General features: G+C 41.6%; 1 protein-coding gene across 5 annotated transcripts; it reads left to right on the plus strand.

The window, feature by feature from the left end:
• The first annotated feature begins 116 nt into the window (after nucleotides 1-116).
• rassf8b (Ras association domain family member 8b) lies at nucleotides 117-23,894 on the plus strand. Of its 5 annotated transcripts, XM_028043992.1 has the most exons (10): nucleotides 125-561; nucleotides 6,349-6,424; nucleotides 13,361-13,531; nucleotides 15,215-15,565; nucleotides 15,647-15,840; nucleotides 15,929-16,135; nucleotides 16,770-16,844; nucleotides 17,117-17,239; nucleotides 18,312-18,435; nucleotides 18,766-23,894. In XM_028043992.1, the coding sequence occupies exons 3-10, from the start codon at nucleotides 13,420-13,422 to the stop codon at nucleotides 18,879-18,881; spliced, it is 1,302 nt and encodes a 433-aa protein (XP_027899793.1). In that variant the 5' UTR covers nucleotides 125-561; nucleotides 6,349-6,424; nucleotides 13,361-13,419; the 3' UTR covers nucleotides 18,882-23,894. The 5 variants fall into 5 exon arrangements, with proteins under 5 accessions (XP_027899795.1, XP_027899797.1, XP_027899793.1 ...); XM_028043994.1 differs by lacking the exon at nucleotides 6,349-6,424 and having other exon boundaries at nucleotides 117-561; nucleotides 15,932-16,135; XM_028043991.1 differs by lacking the exon at nucleotides 6,349-6,424 and having other exon boundaries at nucleotides 128-561.

Below are 23,894 nucleotides of genomic sequence, written 5' to 3' on the forward strand. Positions count from 1 at the left end.
TATGCAACATGTGCTTACTCTGCCAGTCACCAGAACTTTGCTCTTCACAGGAAGAGTTCGTACAAAGCCGTTTAAACACTGGCATTCTTCCCGTTCATTGAGTATTGGACCACGTTAAGAGATCGAGGCAGCTTGAACGCATCTTCCGATATGTTTTCATTCTCTGTCTCACACCGGTCGATAACGACAGCGGCGGTTTTCTCTCGCACACCGTCCATCATGCCTTGCGGTGCGGTCATTTTCCGATCTAATTCAACACTCGCGTCCCCGTCACTGATGGGCAGAGCGGCGGATGCTGCATCGGGCAGCCTTCGTGTCGGATGTCCGACGACGGGACGGACCGAGTGGCGTTTACATCCACACGTCTTCACAGAGGAGGAGGAGGAGGAGGAGGCTGCGCACCGTTAACTCCTGCAGGAGCGGGAAGGCACGGATTGAACCCGGGATCTCAACCTGCTCTACACGCCCCAGGAATCGGTGAATTTTACTCAGAAGAGGCTCCGGAGCAGCGGGACGGCTTTTTAAAAAGCTCCGACAGGCGGTGAGCTGCGGCTCAATGAGGTATGCGGCTGAGATTCGCACTGCGTTAAAACATGACAGACTCAATGTTGGCTTTCAGCACCAGCTCGTGGTTATGTTGTCTAGTTTAACTGTTCAGCTGTTGCATAACTTTCATATTTTTGTCCCGCCGTCTTTCTGGTCCTCCTATCTGAGCGACAAGTCCAGAGAGATATTACAGTAATGACACCACGTGTTCTGGACAGGACATACCAGATCGATGAGCCGTCAGGAAGTGAGTGTACAGTGAGTGTATAAGTAATTGGTTTGTGCGTGGGTGAGAGGGTCTGCTGATGAATCCCCTAATAGAGCCCACTCAGCAGTGGATTTTTAATCAAAACGTTTCTAATTGGAGTTATTGACCAACAGCAGAGCAAACAAGGGGCTGGAAGCTCATGTGTGATGAAGGTAAAGGGAACTTTATCACAGCCAGCAGTTAGTTGTATGTTTGGTAGTAGTAGCACTTTGATGCAAAGCCGGCCTAAAGCAGAAGCAAAGTGAGCAGCTAGAGCCACCGGCATAGAATTATTATTTAAATCAAATGTACTGCTGTCTATGTTTTGTAAGTGAGCAAAAAACTTTTTTTTTTAAATCTTTGGTTAAAAATGCACCCCAAGTTAGAAGTTACGTTAAGCGTAAGGAGAATATTAGGACTGTTGCTGTGGTAATGAATGCTAGTTTCTTAAACGGTAAAGGTTGCTTTGACACACAGTGGAGGGGCCACAAGTAGAGTGCAGGCTTTATTTGTGCCCCCTCCAAGGCTAATCATTGCTCATTTATTTAAGTCTTTTTAAAATGTTTACATTTTTTAAGGCTTTATAGTTGGTGTTCAATCTTTCAATAATACAGAATTATCAAGTGATATTTTCAAATTTCCTCTCAACTTTAAAGATTTTTTTTTAACTCAAAATCACGACGGGCCGCTGGATGAATGACTGCCCTCGTAACCCAACCACCGGGCTTAGCAAGTTTCCTGGGGGAAACTTTGATTATAGTATATAAATAACCTTTTATCCCATATTTAAAATATCACATTTAGCTTTTGATGATATGAAATAACAGCCAGCCTAATGCCCAGTATCCATATATAGCATCATGATTTATATATTCAACTACAACTCTAGCATTATTAGCCACAGCAATGTTTGCTTACACCTTGCACACCACAGCTGATTCCTGCTTGGACATTTGAACAAGCAAAATGAAACAATTCCAGTGAACAACTGGACATATATCATATTTTTTGTTGTTGCATATTTTGAATTGAAGCTGAAAACTTTACGACTTACTGATCCGAGGTTTAAAGCATCCTTATGTGCAACACCTTAGTTGCCATCTTTAAAGCCCAACACTGAGCTTTCCTGGATATTTCTCAAAGCTAAAACGCAAAGAGTCATAAAGGTAAATGTTATGTTATAACTGTTTGGACAAAATTACCCCCTAAACCAGTTATTTATTTACTTTCAGCTGTTAGGTGACATAATTCAGAGGTAAGTAATAGACTACCAATCAGACACCAAAGTACGTTTTTCAGGAAGAAATCATCCATCCTGTTTTTGCCTGTACAATTTGAGCTACTGCATTGGAAAAAAGTCTTAACAGAATTACTGGAGTAAATCTTTGTCTTTCAGCAGACTCCCCCCCCCCCCCCTCTCATCACGTGGTCAGCTAAGCCGCCAGACTTACAGGCTTATTGTCTTCATCAATCTGATTAGTTTTAACTTTTGAGGTTGCATGGTGGCGGTTTCATCGCTCCAATGTGGTGATTGTGACGTCTTTCCAGTAAACTTCACGCGGTGCGCCCGAAACGCCGCCCTCATGTGCGTTCTAGCTAAAATCACACGCGTTGTGTTTCACAGCTGACTGACGGCGGATGAATGCACCACTTTCCGGGCTGATTACCTCCTGAAACTTTTCATTCAGCACCTCCGAGCCACATTTGTCCAAGCCTGCGGTCGTGTCATGGTCTCCAGCTGTTGCCTTTTTTTTTTTTTAACAAACTCCAAACCAGAGAGAGAAAAGGCCTCGCTGAGCGGAGGTAATTTAGAGATTGCAGTAGACGTAACACTGAAGGGTAGAAGCAGGATACTACAGTGGAAGAAGGCGACTTGCCAACTCTAAAGCACAAAGTCATCAGTGTATTTCTGTATGAGAAGGGACCACTGAGTCCAGGACACTCTATCAAGGAAAGTGACATCATGTCTCTGAACAAGGGTCCATATCAAATTGAATTTCCTTGCATAGGAAACACCTGCTGACATTAGCGTTTCTGGCTGCCATTTTACCCTTGCGCCACTAGCATGGCACTGAACATGACAGTCTGTCACTTTGCAGTGTCTCAACAACAGGAACTTCAGCTCCTTCTTATACTGTAAGGTTAAAGTAGGCTTCAGTTGGGGTAGTTGGCTGCCTGCACAATTGCTGTCAGGTTTAGGTTTAACCTTTTATTTCGTTATCTGTTTTTTTTTTTTAAGTGAGATCACATTTCCACTAATCCACTTGATCAAGCTCAAAATTTGCCAGTTCTGATTACAGTCGCCGGGTTTTAGAGCATCTGCTAATCCTGAAACCTAATTAGGTCAACAACATCAGTTGAACACTGGGGATACACCCTTCGCCCCGTAAGGATTAAGCAGGATGAATGGGATTAAATTTCCACAAGTTTGACAGAGTGACAAATCAGAGTTGGAGTCCAGACATTGAAGTCGGCCTTCGTAACCCTTTACAAGTAGAAAATACTATCGTGTCGTCAACATGATACAGGACTGATACATCAGCTGAATTACTCCACAGTCAGTAATTAATATATTCTTTGGAGGGATTACATAGTTGCTCCATGAGATGGAGCAGGAGACAAGAATCCAGCCACCTTGCCCAATCTTAAAGTTGAGAAACCCCGCTGCTGCTCACACCTCCGTTCTTTCTCGTACCCTCGTTGAAGGGAGACAAAGAGGAAGCAACAGGAAAGCACCGCTTGCTTCGTAATTGTCACAGATTGTTTGGCCTCCTTTTCCCAGTCCAGGCCCTCCAGTCAGTCCGGTCGTCCGTGCACAAAGCTTGGACAAAGCCAGAGCTGGGTTGCTATAGTGAGGGATTGTTTGCGTCCAGTCATGCCACTGGCCATGTGGGCTCACGCACACATTGCAGCAATCTCTTTTGTTTGAGCGCCATTCGGTTCGGCGGACCCCACCTCGTTCCCCTCACAAACTCTGAAACACTCTGGGCTCCAGCAGCCATCTAAAAAACCTGTCCTCTGATTGCATCATAATTCTGAGCTGCTCGCTTCTCCGATGTTTGCTGTGCCATTTGCAATTTATTTTTCTCTTTTTGCTTAGTTGGAATGTAAAACTTAAGGGTCAGGAGTTCAACCCCAGTCACTCAGTTTGTTAAACTTTAATTAAGTGAAAGACAGAGAGAGCGGGGAGCTCAAGACAACAGGAAATGAAGTGTTAGGTTTGCAGTTAAAGCCAGATTTGAACTCCAATTAGCTGTCCTGGGAGGTTTTAACGTTAACTGACTCGTGCATCGCTCGCTGTGGTTGAGGAAAATCTGATAAGTAACCCAGCCTTGGTGTGCCACATCTCCTCCTGGGCTCAGCCTTCCTGTGGCATCCCGAGAATGAAACTTCAGGGGAGGCAGACTGAAGTCACAACTAAGATTAGCCCTGTGGTATGCAGGCCAGACAGCAGAATGTTCCTCATGTCGCTCACCAAACGCCTGCTGCAAAAACTGCCTGACTGAGGGGTTTGAACTGATAGCAGCAGACTTTCCGTTTTGTGGCAATTTTCCTGATGTCATGAGAATAATGACACTCAATACATTACATTGTTTTCATGTTCTCTCTTGATTCTGATATGTGGCACTTTATGCTAGTCACGGTACCTACACTCACCGGCTACTTCCTTAAGTACATCCCTTCAATAGCACATAAGTCAATTGTGCACCTTGTAAACACCCTGAATATTTTTTTTTTTCTTTCTGTATTTAGTTGTTTTCACTAAAGTTGTAGTTCTCTAAATCTCTTGCTCTGTTGTTATCCTAGCCATGCTGGAAAACAATACTTGTGGATGGGTGCAGTGAGCACGACGCTCAAGCACAAAATGCGGAAAAATTGCATCAATAACACAGAGGAGGAGACTTGTGACTTTAAAAAATCAGGGTGATTCTCTGTTCCAAGAGATGACAGTTATTCCTATTTATGGGTGCTGGCAGTGAATACTTGACACATGGGGACGGCATTAGAGCCGCCACCTCATATTCACTATTTGGACACAGGTGTGTCCTGACCTGTGGACATTTTGCAGCATGTCTTATTTCCTTCCTTTTTTCAGTTTAAATGCTGACAATGTAAGCAATTGGGGTCACAAATAATCTTTAAGAGAAATGCAAAAAAAAAAAAAAGTAACTTTTCGCTCGACTCTCCGCACATTAAGGTTTTATTTTGGTCTTCCAACTTACTTTAGAGTGCTTTTAAGTAGATCCCACAGAGTTTTTTTTTTTTTTTTTAGCTGAATGGAGAATACAGGAATGCAACACTGACCCTCCCCCACCTGTTGCTGCTCAATTCTGGTGTTGAGGGAAAGCAAGCTTGAAAAGACAAATTTGGCTGTCTTAAATATAGCAAAACATAACCCTCATCGGTCTTCTGCTCAAACTTTGTTTATCATAAATGGCGCCATAAAAATGTACACCCCAATACATCAGATTATTTCTAACAGTGGTAGCTGTAATCTCTTTTCTGTTGAAAATAAAAACACTTAGAGGTTTTTTTTTTTTATTTTTCTGTATGATATTCTTGTATTTCTACTCTATGTGAGGAGCTGAAATATGCAGAACTGACTCTGAAACTTTATTAAAACGGTCACGGCACTTCTCCCACATGTTCTGACAAAACTGTCTGGACACAGCCCGCTGAGCGAATCCAAAATATGAGAGCGCGCATTTACAATGAAGCTGCTCCAAAAATAGAAGCCTCCCCCCGCCGTCGCAGCGTGCTAATTTATGTACGCTCGCTCGGTATGATTTATTTATTTACACGCTGGCAGAGGGAGCATCAAAGTAAGTGCTGCCGAGGCCATAAACGGAGAAAATGGAAACGGTATCGTGGAAATTCAGAGCTGCTGCGTCGCCGGCGGCTGAGGCGTAGCAATAGTCTCCATAGTGACTGGAGGGCTGCGCATTCCCGGCAGGGGAAAGAAAATCGAAGCTCATTTCCACTAGGAAACAGACTTCATCGGTGGTGGAGCTGGATCAGTTTAGGACAGAATTCAGCTTTAACGGCCTGACCTTTAGGGTTTCCAGGTCAGAGCCTCTTTAGCCTGTGGGTTTCAACCCAGAGTTATTAACTAGTTTCTTCTGGCATCAGCCATTGTGAGTCTCTTAAGTTGTTCAGACAACTCAGTCACACAGACATCCAGGAACAAAGCTTATGGAGCTTTTAGTTCTGCTTATTTGGACCAGAACATTTGAACATCTGCCATCAAGAAGGCAACTGTTTCATAGGAGGGGGGCTGTGGGCACATTTATGTTACTATTTTGCACAATGTTTTACTTTGTATGGTAAACCCAGTTTTGTGTTGTTTTCTTTTGTTTGTTTTTGTCTCCCTCCTATAGTAGCGGTGCTGTGATGTAATGAAACAGTCATACGCAACACTAGAGAAAAATCACTAGAAACTAGACAGAAAAAGTGTCGATATAGGAATGAAAAACTGAGGCAGGTGCTGCTCCTTTGGTTTCTTGTCCCATGTGTTTGCTTTTGCGATTTGAAAGTGTCGTTTTTTTGTTTTTTAGCAGCCTACCGGCAGAGTACAGCAACAAGCGGGAGTGGGGCGGTGTTCCTTTACTGTGAGCTGGAGAAAAACATCAGGTATGACAGTGCATTTTTGCAACTATTAAGTCAAAAGGTTTTGAAACATTGCTAGTTGCTGATACTGGGAACCGGCCCATGTTTACTTTGTATTTCCTCAGACGACTAGCTGTGTGAGGAAATGCAATCATTGGATCTAGTTACCTATAAAAGTCGATATAACATCCTCAAAAACACCAATATTCATCTATAACTTCCTGCAGCAGTTTTCTGTCCTGCATGGCTAAAGCTAACTTTAGCTGACTATTTTATTTTATTTTATTTTTTTTATTTCCGTCCACCTGTGTAAACGCTACTATTGATGAAGGTAAACGTCTCTGAAATGAGGAAATATTCAAACCTTCAGCAGCAAAACTACCAATACAGATAGGAAAAAAAAAAACTCTTTTGCTAACAAATCTTCTGCATGCTATTATTTTACACTGTGGAAACCAACAATTCACTTTCTCTGGCTGCATGCTTCCAGTTGTTGTCCATATGAACGACCCATTTGCACCCGACCTTTTACTTCCTGGCTGATGTCTTTAGACGCTGCTTCAATATTTCTGCATAATGTTCTTGCTTGTCCAACAGAAAGCAGTGAGTCCCAGGTTTTATTGTGGCTTTTAACAAATAGAAATAATTTTGGTAATTCTAACTGATCTATAACAAGAGAAACCTGGTCAAATCTTTACTTCAGATAGTGAGGGGAAAAAAGGCGTGTTTGTGTCTTTTTCTGGTTTCAACTGTGACTGATAGTAGATAGCATTGATATTAATACTGAATATGTATGTGTCAATATGTTAGTGTTATGACTGCTGAAGTTGACTACCACTATCAGTGAGCTTTACGGACATTATCTGTCTTCGCATCATTCAACTATTGATATTATTTCTTGTTTTGTAAGTTATTCCTGAAAAGGCATTCCTGCTAGTCCTTCTTTACAAAAAAAAAATAATAATAATAAAAAAACAACATTTATTTTTCACATTTCAGTCTCACTAAAGCACCAATTATTTTACTGTTGATGCCGTTGAGTTTAGTTTTCTGCTTTGTTTGGCTCTTGTTTTTTTATTGCAGATTGTACCACAGTTTAAATTCTCTCCTCGATGCTCGCGCAAAAGCGACGTGTGCATCCAAGTGTAGTTTCATAACAGATCACATTCCCAAGTTGGTGGCAGATGCCATTTGCTGAGTGGGATTTGGAGATTTGCCATGACAATGATCATATTGGTGCAGCATGTGAGCAGGAAGTGTGAATGCTACAAAGTATGAATTCACAAGTGGCGGTGGCTCTACGAAAACAGAGCTGGACTTTGTGAAACCCTTGACGTCTGATGCCTTAAGCTGACGCAGTCACAACTTGTTTCCTGGCCTAATTTTGAAACACCCGCCATCTGCTTCGTTTTGTTTGCCCTGCTGTTGGTTTAAGCTTTCTTGGACAGATGCGGCTCAGATGGTCGAGCAGGTTGCGCTCTAATTGAAGAGCGGGCAGCCCGATCTCTCGGCTCCTCCGCATGCCAAAGTGTCCTTGGAAAAGCCGCACGGTTTAAATCCAGAGCCACAGATCAAAGAGTTGGTCGCAATACTCAGCAAAGTCAAACAGTCTCTCGCCAAAGTATTAACACAAGTCGAGCTTTTTTAGAAATGTTGTCTCGATAAAATCAAAGCGTGAACTTTAAGGTTCTGAAAAGTGTGGTGTGCGTTTAACCCTTTCATTACATTCCAGTGCAACGCCTCCTCGTCATCCTCTGTACTGGTCCGCTAGAGGTCTCTGCACGCACCGTTTTTTACGACCAAGTCGGCCAGATTCACCTGCAGGAACACTAATGTTCCTACAAGCCGGAGTTTTGTTTCAAACGTGGCCGAAAACACTATCTATATTCTGCTGAGAAACACAACTTTATTCTTTTTGTTTTTTCTTACTCTGAGTAGTCTGCATGCATTGTCACCCCTTTAGAGATTTGAGTAAAAACTAAATTTCTGAGTGTTCAGCTAAGTTAAAAGTAGTATGAATAGGACTCTAGTAGTTCTTTGCTAGACCCAATGCCTCTCACACATGTACACAGAGAGGTATGTCAAGTTTTGAAGGGAAACTAGTCCCGCACAACAACCTGAAGCTGATTTTGCAAAGAGGAATGATTTTTTTTTTAAAATTCCCAATAGCATTTCTATAAAGGATTCACTCAGGAGGCTAAGCACAAATTCAAGCTAGACTTTTCTGATTTTATTTTATAAAAAAAAATATTGAAAGTCTTGTAAACCACAAACTACAATCCCAATGAAACACTTTGAAGCTTATGACTCTAACATGAAAAAGTTGCAAAACATTTGCATTAATGCTTTTCATTTGATCACAACTGACATCTGATCTGCTTTTACCTCGTAGACAATGTTTCCGTGCGGCCGGGTGTGCAGCACAATGCCGCCTCAGCGGGAGAACATGTAGTAGTTAAATTACCGGGGGGAGGGACAGTGGTCCCATTCCAGCTGTGATGAAGATGGAAGCTGCCTTTAACTCCATGTCGAACGACATGAGCGTTGAACAATCAGAGCTGAACTGATGGGCTCGTTTCTGCAGCTCAGTAAGGTTGCACCACTAAGCATTAGGCTGCTGCACTTTAACTGCTCTGCTGCTCTGGCAGCTGTTGAGGCGTTGCCAGCTTCGTAATGACCGCCCCACTGCTTGATGCTTGTGTCAGCACTTTGGAAATGGCTCTCATTTTGTGTCCGTACGCTCTTTTTTTAATTCTTTATTTTTTTTCAGCACCGAGCGCCTGCAAATGAAAAAAAATATATTGGAACGGTTCTATTACACGGCTACAATTGCTGAACCACAGGGGTGCTTTTGCGACCGTTCATCGGGAGCATTAGATGAAACCGCTTTCCAAAGAACAAGTGTCGATGTCGAGTTTTTTTTTGAGCTGCTCGCGTCCTCGCTTATAGCCGGGCTCTCTAGTGGTTGAAAAGTCGTTTAGGAAATAACTAGAAGGAAATGAGCTTGTTGATTTTGCTTTATAATACGCCGCAGGCCAAAGAGCTTTGATATTAGGAGTTAAGCTCAGGGGCGCTGCCAGGAATCTTGGGCCCCATGATAAAAAATTTAATACCCCCCCCCCCCCCCCTCCTACACACACACAGCTGCTGTTACAATATTCTGAGTCTATCTGACCCATCAAAAGCGTCACAATTTTCAAGGCTTGCAACTGCCTTGCTTTCTTTGGTCCAATACTGATAACTAGCACAATATTTACTGCTCATGTTTAGAAAACACAATATAATTAATTTTGTAATTGACAGGGAGCTCCATTTTTTTATTTTATTTCTATGAACAAAAAAAAACAAAACAAAAACAAATTTGTGGAGGGCCCCCCTTTTTTTTCAGGGGCCCTTAGAATTGTCATAACTTTTCCCACCTATGAGGTGCCCCTGGTCTGGCCCCTGGTATCTGAATCTCAATGGTTGATTAAATTTATTTAATGTCTTCTTTCTGAGCTGTGTGAGTTATTTGGCTATCTGTACAGCAAATAGTTATGGAGATATAAACTTCTGGGTCATGTTTGTGTCCGTAAACTGCGTTTCCTCGACGGCTAAATTGTCCCGTGTTTGGCTAATGGCGCAACATCCGCCATGTTGGAGCCATTTCACGGAAAACCGAGAGGGAGAGGGCAAAACTTTATCCTGAACAGATTCATTGTTTCACATTTTTTGATTAATCAGATGTCCAATCAGGACATTTTTATTATTATAATGCGCTATATTGAAACTTGAAAATCTGTTCCAGAAGATGCCAAGTATTGACTATAGTGGTAAGCAAAAGCATTTAACTACATTTTTCTTCTGCTCACTTTGTGGTCGCTTTTAAAGTTAATTCCTTATCCAGCCCAGCTAATCTCAATCTTAGGGGTTTTATTTGATCTCCGACTTAGAAATAAAAGTTAAGACAGTAGCCGTGTGCTTGTGGCCCTTTCCTAACGTTTTAGGAGCAACACAAATCTGCTGTACTTGAATAGCATATTCTGTGTCATACTCAGACCACAGGAAAACAAAAATTTATTGGTTTTATTTAAAAAAAACTCCTAGTCGCTGTGATTTTTCAGTTACACTGATTTCTATAGCAACTGTTAAATGAGCCACAAATGTGGCCTGTTTCTCTTCTGGAAAATAAACCCACTGAAAACGGTTGAATTTTATTCATCGTTTCAAATTGGATAAGGCTGTTGGACAAAGAATGGTTTTATTTAAGGATCTCTTTATGCGTCTTTTTCCAGAGGGGGAGGGGGAGAACAAAAATTGGGAAGGTTTATGTACCGAGGCGCAGCGGTGAAGGTCGCAGGTTTAATTTGATTTAAATGTAAAAATGTCAGTGCACATTATTGGAGCTAAAGCCGAAAGACTTGGCGCTGCTGTTGTGCATCATTACATTCCTGGAGGGTTTCGTCACTCACAGGGAACGTCTCCAACTCACACACAGACTTGTGTAAATTACACAAGCAGGGATTAATGATTATCAAGAACTATTTGCAAACTGATTTCGGCACCTCAACTGCATCCATTGTTAGCTCAGCTTTAGCTTGTCTGGATCTTAATGACTTGTTATTGGCAGTTAAATATTTTACCATAGAGCCAATAGTACGATAGCTTGTTGATGTAGCATTTTCGCTAGGTTGCAGAAGTGTTGTTTTGTTGTTGTTGTTGTTTTCAAGTCACCTATATTATCAATAAGTGACTTGGATTTATAAATATGTGGAATATTTAGTTCAGTTTGTGGTACAATGAGCACTCCGCAGTATTTGCTCAAAAGATGAAGACTTTACTTAAAACAGTAAGTATTTATTCTACTGCTAAAATAATGTGTCATTAATTGTTACAGTTCTAATAATCAGTCATCTTTTGTAGTTTGTAGAAAATATTGCAAAATCCACTAAATTTGAAAGTTTGTTCGCCATAGTGTGACACTGGGAGCACAACAGCTGACTCATATTCAGGGGCGCCGCCAGGAATCTAGGGCCCCAAGACAAAAAATTAAATTGGGCCCCCCCACACAGCTGTTGTTACAAAATTTTTTGACCCATCAAAAGCGTCACAATTTTAAAGGCTTGCTTTCTTTGGTCCAATACTGATACTAGCACAATATTTACTGCTCATGAATTTTACATCCAACAGTCCACATACAGTATGCGAGTAGGTTGCTTATTTTTTTCTATTAGTTTTAGATGACTGTCCCCATGAGCAACAGTCATAGGCAACATGCAAAATATACATGAAGCAATCCAGACTTCTTCAAGCTGCAGTATAGAACTTTAATAAGAAATATGTTTTCTCCATATTTGTTAAAGCTGTCATTATGCTGTGCCAGTTTGTTATGGGACAGATAATCTGTGAAAACAATCAATCTCCTCCACCTGCTCCCTGAGCTACTATTACTGGCTGAAGTAATGTAACATTCTGACCAAAACAACCAATCAGAACCAGGAGGAGGGTCTTAGTGCTGTCAATCAACTTCATTCACTCAGTGCTAAATGTGGTAATAGTGGAAAAAACAACTTATCATTACAGGAAAAATGTTTATCTGCTGTCATTGGTAGCTATGCTAACTAGACTGAGCATTCACAACAGGCTTAGCGATAGCTGCAGCATAGGGATGAGCAGCCACATGAGATTGTGATTAACAGCACTAAAACTCTCCTGTCTCTGATTAGTTGTTTCTAGATGGCACTGGGAGAAGGCAGATGAACTAAATTTTTCCATCCATCCATCCATCCATTTTCTGTTCACCCTTGTCCCTAATGGGGTCGGGAGGGTTGCTGGTGCCCATCTCCAGCTACGTTCCGGGCGAGAGGCGGGGTACACCCTGGACAGGTCGCCAGTCTGTCGCAGGGCAGAACTAAATTTTTCACAGATTATTTCTATACCATACTGTCACAGCATAATGACAGTTTTAACAAATATGCAAGAAAAATAAATAAATAAATAAAAATGATAAAAGTTACATACTACAGCTCTAATTTCACTTAGGAGAGGGCAGGTCAGGCGGTGGGCTAGAGCTGCTGCTGACTGACTCATCTGTTGTTAAGTGTTGTAAAACGTACAACATTCAATATCTGAATATGTCGGTAATTTCTTTTCTTAATTCATTAGATGCTAGTGAAATGGAGGCAAACAGTCTGTAGCTAAGCTAACTATGCTAACTATGCTTGATAATCTCACACAGTTTACCCACCTCTCTCGGAGAAAAACTGGGCTATAAATGTTATTTTATTTTTTGGCGGCATAGTAACTGTCACAGTCCTTCTTGTCTTCCACTGACTGCTGCTGAACACCTTCAAGCAGGAACGAACCATTTCATGCAGATCCAGGGGGGTTCAGGGCAAATATGGATGTGTGTTTTTTGGTCTGGGAGGGGTAACATTTAATTATTACTGCTAAAACCAATTTTAGAAAACACAATATAATTAATTTTGTAATTGACAGGGCTCCATTTTTTTATTTCTATGAACAAAAAATAAAAGAAAATTGTGGAGGGCCCCCTGTTGGTTAGGGGCCCTTAGAATTGTCATAACTTCACCTCCTCTGCTCATATTAGCTGGTTTATTCGTAAGGCTGACTATCTGCTTTGGTAGCCACTCTGCAGTCAACTACACAAAAATCCTGTAGTTTAATATCAGTATTACATTAATACAAGTGATAATAGGGCTCCTTTAGTATCGACACTATGTTTTGTGTGACTGATTAATCGTAAAATTTTCATTTTTTTAAGCTAGGAAAAAGTTTGGTTTTAAAAATTTTAGCCTTTACACAACTCTGACAAGTGACTCTGATACTATTATAAGCTGACTTGTAATAAACCATAGAAACAAGATGATAAAAACTTAATTTTAACTTCCAAAACTTTCTTCCCACTGATTGAATTGTGCCTTTCTACAAACATTGTCGTTTTCATTTGCTGGCTTACAGGGTGCGAGAATAAACCCTAAGGGCTCCCCCTGGTGGAATGGAGGAATGAGGGCCTCTGGATGAAGGTCATGGAGCTGAAAGTCTGGGTGGACGGTGTACAGCGCATCGTGTGCGGGGTCACAGAGTTCACCACCTGCCAGGAAGTGGTCATTGCTTTGGCACAAGCGATTGGTAAGTTCAATGCTGCATACAAAACAAATAAGAGGTATTGTGTCGCACACTCTCAATTTGACAGGAAGTCAAATTGAGTGATTTGGATTACGTTTTGAGTAAGATAAATTTGCATTGTTTTCTGTGATGCGCTTAGTGTCGGGTGGGCAAGTTGACAGACTGACTCTGGGTGACAAATTGCAGAAAGATGAAAGGTGACTGGAGGGCATGAATATTTTCCCCACAAATAAGCCTTCACAGAATGAGATGAGTCATACTGCAGCAGTCCTTGGTTTATTGACAAGGAGTCGCAGTGAAATAAGTTAGCGTGCTGCCTTTAGCAGACAATATGTGAACAGTTTTGTGCGGCTACCTATTTTTCAGATTAGTTTTCGCCGACCCTTTAGACACATTAGAGCTCAAACATGCCTGTCAAAGTGGCGGAGCAACAAGATGTGTGGCATTCGCTGTCCTTTGTGTCCTCTTTGCCTTTTGTTCGGGCGGCCGGACCACTTTGATGTGAATGGCTGCACTGATGAATGCTCCTCTTCTTCTTTTATTCTCTTTTTTTTATACAAGGATCCTTACTGTGCAGGATGGGGGTTGAAGGTGAAACAGGCAGTGTTCTGCTCTTATCTACATGTGTACAGACTAGAATGCAGAGTACACACACACGCCCGCACGCACGCGCACGCAGATGAAAAACTGCAACACCATTGAGCCTCCAGCCCCTCACAATCGCTGCTTGTTGAGTCGAATTTTCCCACCGTAACAACTCTTTCAGTCAACACGCTGGTGGAGCGCTTTGAATGCGCTGGTGGTGCACGAGCGTGGGAGAGCCGTGGAAGAATTTATTGAATAAGTTTTGTTCTTTTCACGGTGTAAATTCGACTTTCAGGCCCGGCTTTCCGAGTTTATTTGGATTTTGTTGATGCCACAGCAGCGGTTATTATCTAAACTCTGGTCTGGCCTCATATGTACACTACCTCACAAAACTACTCAGACTCCTTAAGCCTTTTTCACGTTTAAGCCACAAGCTACAGTGAGCAGAATTTTATTGGACTTTTATGTACAAGTGTGGTGTTTATTTATATCCAGCCTTCTTAACTCACTACGCAGAACCACCGTTTGCTGGAATTACAACCAGTTTATACTGAATTTCTTGCATTTTTTTTTTCCTTCAAGACCAAAATCTGTCAAAATTGTTCCTCCTTCAAACTTTCATGCATCTTTATTTCTGACCTACTGTGTTCCTTATGATGTTTGTTCACATGTATTTGTACTGAGATTAAATTATGCACAAGTCAACTGCTAAACTTTGGAACGGATCAGTGAGACTGTTGAGACTCATTTATTATTGATTCTCTGGGATTTCATTTAAGCAGAGCTTGAGTTTCATTTATGGAGTATATTTGCATTTTGTTTTAACCTTACTTTTAAACATGTTTCTTGCTCATATTGTTATCTTACTTTATTTTACTGAATTATGCAGCACTTTAGTCAACATTTGTTTTTTTGTTTTTTTTAATGTGCTAAAGAGAGGAGGGTACATACAAACTATAATGTTCATGTTTTTATTTGCGGAACAAATTTCAAGGATTTTTGTTGATTTTTATTCATCCTTCCAGTTGTAAATATTATAAGGTAATAAAGCACATTCTAAATAACCGCACAGAAGCTCTGACTTGCCTTTCTTCCCTCCAGGACGCACCGGCAGGTACACTTTGATCGAGAAATGGCGAGACACGGAGCGCCACTTGGCTCCACATGAGAACCCCGTGGTGTCCCTCAACAAGTGGGGTCAGTATGCCAGCGACGTGCAGCTCATCCTCCAGCGGACCGGCCCCTCCGTCAGCGAGCGGCCGACCTCTGAAGGGCTGGCTCGGGTCCCGGAGCGGGGGCTCTACCGGCAGAGCCTGCCGCCTCTGGCCAAGCTGCGGCCTGCGGGGACGGACGGCTCGCTCAAACGTAGGGAACCCAAACGCAAGTCTCTGACCTTCACCGGGGGAGCCAGAGGACTGCGGGAAATATTTGGGAAAAGTAAAGATACCGAAGGTATTCTTTCTTTTTTTTTTTTTTTACAGTAGTTATGAACTTTGTGTGATTTTCATTTTGTCATTTCGTTTTTACTCTCAGCCAAACAGCCAAAGCAGCAGGGCGTCAGTCTGAACCTGAGCAGAGTTGGAGGCTGTGGGACGGCATCTGTACCTGGGAGTCCGGCCAGGGAGCTCAGCCGGCTGGTCCAGCTGCAGCGAGGCAAGCTGCAGGCCCTGGAGAGCCGTCTGCAGGGCTGCGAGGCCGAGCTGCGAGACTGGGAGGAGGCCAGCGACGTCAGTCCGACCCCGGCCAGCTGAGTGTTTTCGTGAAGAAAAGAAGACGAAAAAATTGTGCAATAACTCCAATTCTTTTTCCACTTAGCAGGAAGGAAACGTGGAGGACGAACTGCTGCTTCTGGAGCAGCAGGTGAGGAGGAACGACGCCGAGGTGGAGGAGGAGGAGTTCTGGCAGAACGAGCTCCACATCGAGCAGGAGAGCGAGCGGCGGCTGCGGCAGCAGCTCGTCGAGCTGCGGGGCCGCGTGCGCGACTGCGAAAGCAAGCTTTCTGAGTACTTAGCGCGCATTCAGGTGAGCCCTCCGACACAGAGGAGCTGCGTGATTCCGGCGTTTTTACTGCACCTGCAAACAGCAGGAGTCCTGAGCTGTGCTTCCACATCTCCAACTGGTGGTGCAGCACATCGCACTACCGGGACGTTTAGTTACCGACCCACACTATGTAGAGAACAGTAGTGGAGTAGAACAAAAATGATGAATGTTTTGGGTTTTTTTTAAATTAATAAAATCCTGAAAAGTGTGGCATACTTTTGTATTTGTATTATGAAAAAGGAGCAAATGATGAATGAAAGTTGTTAGAAATTCAATTCGCAGATTAGGCCTTGATTTAAAGGAACTCAGTGTTTCAGCATCTTTGCAGTTTTTTGGAACTGAATGCTACTTCTCCATGTCCAGCTTTAAATGCAAAAGCATACCATTCCTCTCAGAGACTTATCACAAAAAAAAAATGTGAAAACTATTTACGCACTTTTCACCCCTGCAATTATGGGTCGCTACTGTGGGCTGGTTTAAAACATCAAGTCCCAATAAAACATATTTTAGACAGTGTTGGAACAAGAGGGAGCATATCTAGAAAGCAAGAGAGGCATACTGAGATAGATTACTGTTTCCGTGAAGGCTTTGCAGTGATGTTTGCTGCTTTATTTAGAGTACGGAGACAGGCCTAGAGAAGGAGCGGCTGCAGCAGGAGGCTGAGCTCAACCTGAAGGTCAAGGAGGAAGAGGTACAAATCAGTTCGCCTTGCTTTTCCAAACACACTCCGAGCTGGAAAGAGAAAGGAATGTCCTGTTTAAACTAAACGACTGACAAATGAAAGGTTTATTCCAGCCAGGAGTTTTTGCTATCATGACATATTATCAATCTCGGCTTCCTTTGTTTTTTTGGTTTGTCGTTAACTACCCAGTAGAAGTTAACAAGCTACCAGTCTTTCATGTCCCTTTACTTGCTTCCCCTTCAAACTTTTGATGAGTGTTTTCCTTCAACTCCTGATTGCAGGTGCAGGCCCAGCTGGAGAAAGTGAGGGCAGAGCTGGAAGTGCAGAGCCAACAAACGGCGCGGCTGGAAAGCAGCTGCAAGGCGTTGGAGCGCTCGCTTTGCCAGTCGGGCAAAAGACTCCAGGTCGGCTCACATTTTATTCTTTTTAATCAGACTGGTTTTTTTGTTGTTATTTTTTTGGCACTCCAGCCTCAGAACTGTCGGGCTTATTTTTTTTTTTTTTTTACCTCCAAAAAAAAAAAAAAAAAAAAGATGCTCCAAATGGGCTTGAAAGTTTCCGGAAAAGGTTGTGAAAGTTTTTATTAAAGTGGCGGATAACTTTGGAGCTGCAGAGAAAAGCCAGTGATCTGTGAACAGGTGGAACCGTAGAAGTCTGAGCTCCTTAAATTGCAGGCAGCGATGCTCGCTGGGATGTGCAGTGGATTTTTGCTTCTGTGCCTCCTCTTATGAAACAAAATTTTCCTCTACAGACTGCGACTGCTGTGATGTGAGAAGTATGAGGTAATAAGAAGAGGAAGGGGCGGGGGGTATTAGCAGCATTCTTTGGCTGATTAGAGAGGGGCGTAATAAATATGCAATCCCTTCCCAGAGGTTGCTTAACCCTCTGGCAACCCGCTGTCGCAACTGGGTTACGGCTGGAGGGATTTTGAGCAGATTTCATACGTGCACCTCTCAGATCTTGTCAAATTTATAACCACAATTTTAAAATAGCCTGGTAAGATTTTATGAGAAATTATGAAGTGTTAGAAAAATGATGCATTCTAGCCCCTTTTGCCTGTTTTCTTGTAGAATAACACGAGTTATAACACGAACTTTATAACTGCATTTCAAAACCCTATTAGCACAAATACTTCTCTTGAAAAACATGTTGCCATTAGTAATATAGTTATTTAGGACAACATTCATAAAAAGAAGTGTGATTTGTATCAGTAAGATGTATTGATGTTTATTGGTATACCCTTACCGAACAAACTGTGGACAATAATAGAAGACGTGATAATACGGACAGTTTTAGGTTTTTTTTTTAACATCATATTTTACGCATCAATATCGTGATAACAATAATTCCGTAATAAATCAAAATTTTAACACGATTATAAATTTATTGCGATAAAAGACATTGTTACTATGAAAAAGAAAAATGACAAAGTTGGTGGTTTATTTAGTTCCCACGGTGTTTTGTTTTCTATCTCAGGAGAAAGAGCAGGAGCTTGAGCAGCTAACTAAAGAGCTGCGGCAGGTCAACCTGCAGCAGTTCATCCAGCAGACTGGCACCAAGGTCACGGTGCTGCCCGCTCAACCTGCAGGAGACAACAACGGTGAGCACCAGCCCAAGAACCTAAAGCACACACACACACACACACACACACACACACACACACACACACACACACACACACACAAATCTAAGACAAGAGTCAGTTTCATGAAACTTCAATTTCATAGCTCATTACCTTAGGCTCCTGTGTTGTTTACACACTATTGGCGTTTTTATCTATAGAAACTCAGTGCCACCTTGTGGTCAAACCCAGAATAACACATCAGATTGTAACTAGATGAGGCAGGAGTCTGTGACTGTTTTAACTTGGGTTTTACCTGTGTGAACAAAACGAAGACTGAGGGTTCTTGATCATCTCTAGCGTCAACAGATGTGGAGTGTGGCTCTCTGAAACGGCTGGGCTCGTCGCGGCTCTTACCCAGCGATCTCCGCGCTCTGCAGAGCAGGGTCTCCTCCAGTCTGAACCCAGAAGGCATCTACGTCTGACTCCGCACGGCCGATGCAGACAGCTGGGTGGCCTGGTGTTTCAGACTCACGGGACAGCCGAGAATCCTCATCAGGAACAGCCATTTTACCGGGAGACACATCAAAGTCATTCTAACGTACAACACCTTTGTCTGAACTCTGAGGCATGAGTGAGATTTCCGCCTGTGCTGTTGCATAATGAGGTAACGGAAACAAACAGCTACAAACCAGCAGATCTTTACTTTTTGCTCAAAGCAGCTGCTTGGGACTGACTGTAAATGACGAGAATTTCAGGAGTTTAGACTTGGGTAAGGGTAGATGCATGAGCATGCACATCTGTGCTATAACCTTAGCCATATCTGATTGCCTTACTCTGGTAAAGAATGAACATATAAACAAAACCAGACATGAAGAAATATAATGTTAAAGCAGAACTCAAGGTACCTTCTGAATGCCATAAAAAAAAAAAAAAAAAAATCTAAAGTGTTTAGCAGAAATCCAGGAGACTGCTGATTGTACCTGATGTCAGTGTGTTTTAAAATCAAATCTGGTGTTTTTTTATATATGGGTTTTAGACTTTTATATTGATTCAGTGGATATAGAGTAGCCTTATATTCAGTTTTTAAAGTATGAAGTAAAACATCCATTATAATTGTATGTAGGAGGTGAAAACCAGAACGTGTGGGCCTGCAGAGTACCAAAAGTATATAAAATCAATCGAACAATCAGTGTCGACTAAATAGCCACCAGGTGGCGACAAACACAAACTATTCAGGCGAGTAAGAGTAATTTGAATGGATGTCATCTCTAGAGATTAGGTTGTTTTATAAGTTTGTGTTCATATACATACACTGTCGTTATTTTATATAAATATATATATATATATATATATAAAAAGCTTCAGCACTTTAGATCTGAATGTGTAAAAGTGCCACTATATATATTTTTTCATTTTATTTTTAACAGTTTAACAAAATAAAGATGTCTTATTTGAACCAAAGCTAGTGCAAGAAAATAAATAGTTAGATGAATGTCATATATACACATAGTTTGAGTGAAACACTAATTACTTAATTTTTTGTTGTCACACAAAACATTTGGTTTTGTTGGGAAGTAATGGAATGAGAAAATGAGAAATGTGTAAAACCTTTTTCTTAAAAAAAAAAAAAGGTTCTATATGTGTGTGTGTAGCGAATCCAGTTCCACAAAATTACTCAAATCAAGCCCATAATTTCCTGAAACTGGATTGAAATGCAAATAATGCATTCTTTAGAGTTCTGTGTCCGGATTGTGCATTCAGTGAAATAGTGTGTTGGGATTTTGATTTTACAGGAAGTAAGCAGGGATCTGATGAAATATTGTTGCACGAGATCGGAAAACATATTAAAGCAGTCTTTGTCCTGGTTTGAGACTCTTATTTTGAAGTAGGAAAGGAAGCAGTTCTGAGCTTTTCGTGGTAATCGTGGTTACAAACATTATGCTAACTGTTTTGGGATTTACCAAACAGAGTTGGGAAGAAAGTAAAGCAAAATAAAGTCTATTAAACATCATATTTTTAACCACTGTAAGGTGATATAGCCACACACCACTAACCACAAGCCACTATTGATGCTAATAGTAACATTTGCTAAATTAAAGGGCTGTTTCACAACTTTTTAATATCTCCGGGCTTCTTTTGATCATCTGTAGTCCATTCTTGTAATGAAACCACAGCAGGTAACTTAATTCAAGCCAAACATTATTTTTATTGCGACCATTCTATTAAAAACTTGCCAATAACATAAGTTATTACCAGATTGGGTACTTAAATAGTCAGTAACGGCTGCAAATACGGTCATACTCAATAAAATATTAAAAATATTACTAATCTTAGCAAATTAATTCACTTAGTATTACATGCTAGAAATCTAAATGTACAGTTGTAGAAATCTAAAGTTGTAGACTTTGAGCGAGAGCTTTGATTGTTGGCCACCATTGACGGGTGAAATGATAACTCATAAATCAAAGACGCAAGTTTTGATGCACAAAAATATCTTTTATATCCCAGATGTTCAGGCCTATGTCTATATTTTTGCATTAATGTTTAAAGTTGTTTCATTTTTAAGGGATTTTTTATTTTTATTGCTACACCAAACAAAAAGTAACAATAATCTCATAACCTGTTACCAAATTAGCAAGTTATTATGTTAACGGCTTGTTTAAAAATAACCAAATGATTATGTTACTGGCCAATTATACATTATTGGTTGCTACAGTCCTTATAAATGTGGATATTTTTCACTGTGCTTGCTGCTTTATTTGAGCAATAAAGTGTCAGGAGTGCACACATCAGAGCGCAACACTTTTCAGCTCTGAATCAGTATTCATCCGAGGCACCTCTGTTGTTTCAGAGCGCTTTTAATTTGTGCAGCCATAAATCTTTTCTACTCATCCACGAGATTGAAATTTCTTTGCAGTTTCTTTCAGAGTGATAAACAACCTCAGCTTTTTTTTCTTTTTTTTCTCCAATTACTCCATTTGACAAGCTGGAAATCCAACATGAGCCTTTTGTAAAGACCCACACACTTGTGCTGTGAATGCGTAACGGCGCGGAAAGGGCCACCTTTCGCTTGTTTTTAAAGTCGAAGACATTCCCACTGTAGTTGGACCTTTCTGTCATTGTTCGGCGACTGAAGGTGATTGTTCTTGTCGCTGCAAAAGTCTCAGCTGGAGACTGCAACGCGAGGAACGTTTTAAATAATGGCGTGCTTAGCTGAGAAGAGGAGGGGGGCGGGGGGGGGTGTCGACGTGCCAAGTCAGGCTATTTTTACAGTGGACTGACGTCTTATATATGCAGAGTACCAGGCAATAGACTGTGTGTGCATGCTAATGTGTTTTTTTTTTTTTTGTATTTGGACTCCCAATTAATCGCTACCAAGCATTGGTTTTTAACAAAAGATCGGCTCAGCAGAAAAATGGCAAAATCTCCTCATTATTTTCATGCTTTTTTTGTTTCCATTTGACAACAATAACTTCTGAATGGAAAAAGAGATTTGTGTTGCATTGAAACATAAAGTCAACCATCGTCGCATGAATGTGTATACTGTATATATATATATATATATATATATATATATATATATATATATATATATTTTTTTTTTCCCCACCTCCTTCCGATTCAAGCTTAAAAGACGTCGCCAATAATTGGCTTCTGTTGTGCCATCCGAGGCGCTTCGCAATAAGAGAGCAGCCCGCAAATGAGATGATGGAGCCATTATGGGAACAGCCATCACGAGGTCTTAAAAGCTATTTGAGAAACGCCGTGGCCCGGGGATATTTCACGGCACAGAAACAGCCAGACGAGAACGGACGCAAAGTAATTACGGATAAATGCTTTTCACAACGTCTCGGTTCGTTTGACAAGTTAAATCGAATGCTTGCTCTCGCGGGGAACTTCAAGAGTTTGACGAGTTGTTGGGTCGCTTCGCCGCCATGATACAAGTGATTATTGTGCAGCGGGTTCTGAACGTTCGCACATGTTGTACCTAATGTATAATGACAGGTGCACCAATGTTTACGTGGGCAGCATAATCGGGGCTTTAAGGTTTAAATGTGGGGTCTGTGGTGTAGTCCTGTTCTTGAAACATCCAGCACAGGGGCGGAGCTTCAGGGGGGCAGAATATGACTTCAGGGATCTAAGCCTATGTCACCTCCGATGAGAGCTGGAGAAGGTCTCCTGTTGAGCACGGTGTATAAAGTATTATTTAGAGTGGTGCCCCAGTAGATGATATAGTGGGCTGCCAGTCATTGTTGACTCATGGTTGCTAAAAACTTTACCAGACCGACTGATTTTAGTGACATAGTGGGTGTAAAATATTGAATAAAATGTTTGTCTACATGACTGGCTTTATGTACATTTAACTTTATGACATACATATTTATTGTCTCCAAGTGTATTCTGGGTAAAGCTCGTCACCAGCCGTCCACCAACGTCATCATCAGTCACTTGGCAACAGATGGCAAACTAGCTAGAGCATTTCTGTGGTCTAAGTTAACATGAGTGGAGCTGGCAAAGTGAAAAGGATGGGGGAAAAAAGAGAGCAAGGACAAGCCAAAAACTGGACACATATTTTGTTCCTCGTCTTGGAGATGAACTGGAACTTGAACTTTTTTGTTGGCAGCGATTCAGACCCGCCAAAACTGCCAGCCCAGCGAAGGAGCCGGATTAGTTATAGGTAGCAACTCTGACATTATTCACACAGTGTGAGTTAACTGTAGGCTGAGTTATAGTCGCTTTCAACAGTTTGGGTTGAGCGCGTTTTGGAGCCAAGACAGCAGTATGGCGTTTATAGTTAAGGTTTCCATTGGAGTCGCCTGGAACAGCATCTCCCAGATCGTCCAGTTCATGAGAACGGCGGCGCCGCGCGATCCGCGCCAAGTTACAAAGATCCAGAGGTGCACGAGGCGCTCTGCTCAACGCGTCAATAATAAACGCAGCTTCAGCAGTTGCTAGCTGCTCCAGGCTCTGAGCTGAAATTGATAAAGTGTCAAAATGATCCGATCTGTGGTTCTGAACTGATTTGAAGTTGTGTTGTTTCATCATTAGTGACCTGATGTTTTGTTGTTCTCTTGGTTTGTTGTACTTCATGTCAGATGGATTTCAGAATGACATAGTTGCTCTCTGTGGTGGTGAAACTTGGAAGCTCCGCTGTTGCTGGCATGTCTGTGTTGAAAAGTTAAATTATCATGAGCTTTATTATTTGGGTTTAAAGGACCCGGTCATTAGCCCGGGCCCCGGCCCCCGGCCCGACGCTGACTTGCTCCGCTAGTGATCCAGCAGATTGTTCAAAATGTTAAATAGATCCTCTATTTAACCCCCGTAACTCTAGATGTTACAATTTTGTATTCTCTACCTGTTATATTTTTCTATTTCACAGAGATTCTCCAATTTTCCTTTTATGGTTAAGTTATATATCTTAAAAAAACGTCATATTGAAAAAAATTATGTAAATATCAAAATGATCAAAAATCAATAAACTGCTGCTTAGTTCT

Source organism: Xiphophorus couchianus, chromosome 17, assembly GCF_001444195.1.
Source record: "Xiphophorus couchianus chromosome 17, X_couchianus-1.0, whole genome shotgun sequence".
NCBI lineage: Eukaryota > Metazoa > Chordata > Actinopteri > Cyprinodontiformes > Poeciliidae > Xiphophorus > Xiphophorus couchianus.